The following is a 6,050-nucleotide window of genomic DNA, read 5'->3' as shown; positions in this document are numbered from 1 at the left end:
GTATGGCTTAGATCACAGGTGTGAAACTCAAGGCCCGGGGGCTTAATCTGGCCTGCCACATTATTTTTTGTGGCCTGCAAAAGCCTGGAAATAATATGCGTGAACAAAATGCTTAATCTTTTCTTACTAAATATATTTGTTCTCTCTCTTTTGACATTAAAAATCATGTACTGCATGCAATTGCATGTACTGCATGCTTTTAAAATGCCATATCAAAATCAAAATATTTTTTCTATTCCAAAAAATAATTGTTAAAATAAAGATATATACTGTACTTTAATCTGCTAGATTTATGATTTCAAAACGAATTATCAAATTGTAGACTGTACAATTGACAATAGATTATATCCATCCATCCATTTTCTACCGCTTATTCCCTTCGGGGTCGCGGGGGGCCCTGGAGCCTATCTCAGCTACAATCGGGCGGAAGGCGGGGTACACCCTGGACAAGTCGCCACCTCATCACAGGGCCAACACAGATAGACAGACAACATTCACACTCACATTCACACACTATGGCCAATTTAGTGTTGCCAATCAACCTATCCCCAGGTGCATGTCTTTGGATGTGGGAGGAAGCCGGAGTACCCGGAGGGAACCCACGCAGTCACGGGGAGAACATGCAAACTCCACACAGAAAGATCCCGGGGCTGGGATTGAACTCACGACTACTCAGGACCTTCGTATTGTGAGGCAGACGCACTAACCCTTCTCCCACCGTGCTGCCAATAGATTATATGGTTATGTTTTTTTTTTTACTGTAAAATCAACTTTGGTACAGTTTTTTTCCATACACAGTAAGACACTAAAACATTAAAAAAACAAACAAAAAAAACTTAAGATTTTACAGTAAAAAAAAACTGGCAACTCTGTTGCTTGAATTTAGCCGCTGGAACAGTGGTATTGTTTCTCCATTCAATTCCATCAATTTTCTACCGCTTTTCCCTTCCATCCCATTTATTAGATTTTTTTATATGCTGTAAGAAAAAAATCCTTTTACTGTCAAATTCTGGTAACTGAGCTGCCAGTTTTTAAAATAAAATTACAATTATTTTTTTGCAGCTTATGTAAAAAAATATTGTTTATGTATGTGTGTGTGTATATACTGTATATGTATATATATATATATATATATATACATACATACATTTACTACCGCTTGTCCCGTTCGGGGTTGCGGGGGATGCTAGAGCCCATCTCAGCTGCATTCGGACGGAAGGCGGGGTACACCCTGGACAATATACAGGTAAAAGCCAGTAAATTAGAATATTTTGAAAAACTTGATTTATTTCAGTAATTGCATTCAAAAGGTGTAACTTGTACATTATATGTATTAATTGCACACAGACTGATGCATTCAAATGTTTATTTCATTTAATTTTGATGATTTGAAGTGGCAACAAATGAAAATCCAAAATTCCGTGTGTCACAAAATTAGAATATTACTTAAGGCTAATACAAAAAAGGGATTTTTTAGAAATGTTGGCCAACTGAAAAGTATGAAAATGAAAAATATGAGCATGTACAATACTCAATACTTGGTTGGAGCTCCTTTTGCCTCAATTACTGCGTTAATGCGGTGTGGCATGGAGTCGATGAGTTTCTGGCACTGCTCAGGTGTTATGAGAGCCCAGGTTGCTCTGATAGTGGCCTTCAACTCTTCTGCGTTTTTGGGTCTGGCATTCTGCATCTTCCTTTTCACAATACCCCACAGATTTTCTATGGGGCTAAGGTCAGGGGAGTTGGCGGGCCAATTTAGAACAGAAATACCATGGTCCGTAAACCAGGCACGGGTAGATTTTGCGCTGTGTGCAGGCGCCAAGTCCTGTTGGAACTTGAAATCTCCATCTCCATAGAGCAGGTCAGCAGCAGGAAGCATGAAGTGCTCTAAAACTTGCTGGTAGACTGCTGCGTTGACCCTGGATCTCAGGAAACAGAGTGGACCGACACCAGCAGATGACATGGCACCCCAAACCATCACCCAACCATGCAAATTTTGCATTTCCTTTGGAAATCGAGGTCCCAGAGTCTGGAGGAAGACAGGAGAGGCACAGGATCCACGTTGCCTGAAGTCTAGTGTAAAGTTTCCACCATCAGTGATGGTTTGGGGTGCCATGTCATCTGCTGGTGTCGGTCCACTCTGTTTCCTGAGATCCAGGGTCAACGCAGCCGTCTACCAGCAAGTTTTAGAGCACTTCATGCTTCCTGCTGCTGACCTGCTCTATGGAGATGGAGATTTCAAGTTCCAACAGGACTTGGCGCCTGCACACAGCGCAAAATCTACCCGTGCCTGGTTTACGGACCATGGTATTTCTGTTCTAAATTGGCCCGCCAACTTCCCTGACCTTAGCCCCATAGAAAATCTGTGGGGTATTGTGAAAAGGAAGATGCAGAATGCCAGACCCAAAAACGCAGAAGAGTTGAAGGCCACTATCAGAGCAACCTGGGCTCTCATAACACCTGAGCAGTGCCAGAAACTCATCGACTCCATGCCACGCCGCATTAACGCAGTAATTGAGGCAAAAGGAGCTCCAACCAAGTATTGAGTATTGTACATGCTCATATTTTTCATTTTCATACTTTTCAGTTGGCCAACATTTCTAAAAATCCCTTTTTTGTATTAGCCTTAAGTAATATTCTAATTTTGTGACACACGGAATTTTGGATTTTCATTTGTTGCCACTTCAAATCATCAAAATTAAATGAAATAAACATTTGAATGCATCAGTCTGTGTGCAATGAATAAATATAATGTACAAGTTACACCTTTTGAATGCAATTACTGAAATAAATCAAGTTTTTCAAAATATTCTAATTTACTGGCTTTTACCTGTATACAGTCGTGGTCATAAGTTTACATACACTTGTAAAGAACATAATGTCATGGCTGTCTTGAGTTTCCAATCATTTCTACAACTCTTATTTTTTTGTGATAGAGTGATTGGAGCACATACTTGTTGGTCACAAAAAACATTCATGAAGTTTGGTTCTTTTATGAATTTATTATGGGTCTACTGAAAATGTGACCAAATCTGCTGGGTCAAAAGTATACATACAGCAATGTTAATATTTGGTTACATGTCCCTTGGCAAGTTTCACTGCAATAAGGTGCTTTTGGTAGCCATCCACAAGCTTCTGGTTGAATTTGTGACCACTCCTCTTGACAAAATTGGTGCAGTTCAGCTATATTTGTTGGTTTTCTGACATGGACTTTTTTTTTTTTTCAGCATTGTCTACATGTTCTCAATGGGGTTTAAGTCAGGACTTTAATTCTGATTTAGCCATTCCTTTACCACTTTTGACGTGTGTTTGGGGTCATTGTCCTGTTGGAACACCCAACTGCGCCCAAGATCCAACCTCCGGGCTGATGATTTTAGGTTGTCCTGAAGAATTTGGAGGTAATCCTCCTTTTTCATTGTCCCATTTAAAGCACCAGTTCCATTGGCAGCAAAACAGGCCCAGAGCATGCTACTACCACCACTATGCTTGACGCTAGGCGTGGTGTTCCTGGGATTAAAGGCCTCACCTTTTCTCCTCCAAACATATTGCTGAGTATTGTGGCCAAACAGCTCAATTTTTGTTTAATCTGACATCACATGGACAAAGATAAGACCTTCTGCAGAAATTTTTGGTGGTCAGATTTGACCACGTCTGTCTGTCTGTGTATACACATATATAAATATATATATATACACATATACACACACAAACTCATTGTTAAAAGTGGCCCTCTGAGGGCAACCATAACTGTGATGTGGCCCTCAATGAAAACGAGTTTGACACCCCTGGCTTAGATGCAGCTGATCGGCCATGGAAACCAATTCCATGAAGCTCTCTGCGTACATACTGTATGTGGGCCAATTGGGAGGTCACATGAAATTTGGAGCTCTGTAGCAACTGACAGTGCAAATAGGTCGCAGACTTTCTACACAATGCACTTCAGCATCAGCTGACCGCTCTGTCAGTTTACGTGGCTTACCACTTTGTGGCTGAGTTGCTGTTGTTCCCAAACTCTTCCATTTTCTCATAGTAGAGCCAACAGTTGATTTTGAAATATTTAGGAGTGAGGACATTTCACGGCTGGATTAGTTGCACAGGTGGCATCCTATGACAGTTTCACGCTGGAAATCACTGAGCTCCTGAGAGCGGCCCATTCTTTCACAAATGTTTGTATCATGTTGAAACTGCATACATGTGCGAAATAAATTTTAACTTACCGAAAGTGCTTTGTGGGTGAAAGGGACTGAAAAAGCCTAGAAGTATGACGTGAGACAATGACTTTAAAATTTGAATGAAAAAAAAAAAAAAAAAGCAATAAGAGCAGTGTTTAATTGGGTAAAGGATTTTATTTCCATTGGAGGTAAAAAAATACAAAATTACACTGGAGTGGTAAACATTTCGGCCTCACAGTCAAGCGATCGAGGGTTTGAGTCTTCACTGGAGCGTTTGTGTGAAGTTTTGCATTTCCTTTACTTGTGTGCACTCTTACAGTAGGGTAAGGTTGAATTGTTGCCTCATTCCTGTGAGAATCCTGCAGGTGACTGAAGCATCAAGTTGTGTGACTATCCAGGACCAGCTGCAGTGTGCTCAAGCAAACACCAGGTAGCATCTGTGAGCCGATAATACTGTAGCATCCCTTTCAGACTTTTTAGGTCGGTAGTGCATTCTTCACTCACGCTTTAAGTGAGGGATAAGGAAAAACCTAACCTACCCTCTGTATTTTTCCTTTATATGTATACAGAGCAATAACATACTGTTGGGTTAATACCCGTCTGACAAAACTGAGCTTTACAAATGTAAAAAATGATTAAGTGAAGAAATGTCTGGTGCACAACAAAATGTTTGATACTGGTTTATTTCTTTTTTGGCAATACATTGACATTTTCCCCACAAGTAAATAGCAAAGTGTTACAGTCAAGTCTGATCGCTGGACGATGCTGCATGCAGTGAGCGTGTTTTATGTACATGACCAAATTTCTAAAGAGATTATGGTTATTCTAAACTGCTACTAAACCACCAAAAAAAAAAAAACTGTGTGAATGACTTGGAAAATTACTCCGACTATTTGGTAGGGTACTAACCCCACCCAAAGCCCAAACCCCAATCTGTAAGATGTGTTGAAACATTTACAAAGAAAAAAATAAAAATAAGATGTTGGGAATTGTGTACTTTTCTGCCGTTTTAAGTTTGTCCGCAGCACTTGCCCTCAATCGATAGGACACGTCCTCCCAGTTTCGTGGCAAAATCGTGAATCGATTCAATATCTTCACGGGAGTTCAACTGCAGCACATGCTTCACACCTGTGGATGACGGACACTTTCAACCAACATATATGATAAACATTTACAAAAATGTATACAATCACTATTGTGGCCAACAATACAAAATTCGGTAACACTTTAGTATGGAGAACACATATTCACCATTAATTAGTTGCTTATTAACATATTGGATTCTAATTAGTCATTAAGTACTTATTAATGCCTTATTCTGCATGGCCTTATTATACAACCAGTAAGTCATTAACTAAGAGTCTTCCCTCAATAACCTCAGAATTATTGCTGATGAGTAACCCTAACCCTTATATGTTCCCCTAGTGTCCATATAACTTTAAATTAAGTCTTTGTTACTTTAATAAGCAACTAATTAATGATTAATATATTCCCCGTACTAAAGTGTTACCCAAAATTCAAAAGGCTTCGAGCTGAAAAACAAAAGAGCAGATGCCAAACACACAAACCCCAAAACTGAAAGTTGTCCGGGCTACCAAGAGACAGACCTGAGGGATGTGCGTCGTCAAAAGACATGAAGGATTAAAAAAAATAAAAATAAAAAAGGTACATTTTCTTTATCATTGAAGACGCTTGCTCTATAGTGTAAAATAGCGTGAGACGAAAACAAAATGTCAACTTCATTTTAATTACATTAATTCTAAAGGCCTTAGTGGTCACATGCGTGGACAGCACCTTCCAGCTCTTATTTCCAAAATTGTGTACACTACTGAATTGGGGTCTTACGGCCACTTATGTGGACATTTATACTGCCATCTG

General features: G+C 39.7%; 1 protein-coding gene across 1 annotated transcript in view; it reads right to left on the bottom strand.

The window, feature by feature from the left end:
- Nucleotides 1-4,839: 4,839 nt before the first annotated feature.
- The window catches only part of cfl1l (cofilin 1 (non-muscle), like), a 32,001-nt gene continuing 30,790 nt past the window's right edge, over nucleotides 4,840-6,050 (bottom strand). The window contains exon 5 of the mRNA XM_061960017.2: nucleotides 4,840-5,300. Coding sequence (XP_061816001.1) covers nucleotides 5,182-5,300 — 119 coding nt within the window. The 3' untranslated portion in view covers nucleotides 4,840-5,181. The remainder of the gene's footprint in view (nucleotides 5,301-6,050) is intronic.

The sequence above is a fragment of the Nerophis lumbriciformis genome, linkage group LG02 (genome assembly GCF_033978685.3).
Source record: "Nerophis lumbriciformis linkage group LG02, RoL_Nlum_v2.1, whole genome shotgun sequence".
Taxonomy (NCBI): domain Eukaryota; kingdom Metazoa; phylum Chordata; class Actinopteri; order Syngnathiformes; family Syngnathidae; genus Nerophis; species Nerophis lumbriciformis.
This window is presented reverse-complemented; position numbering and strand designations above follow the sequence as displayed.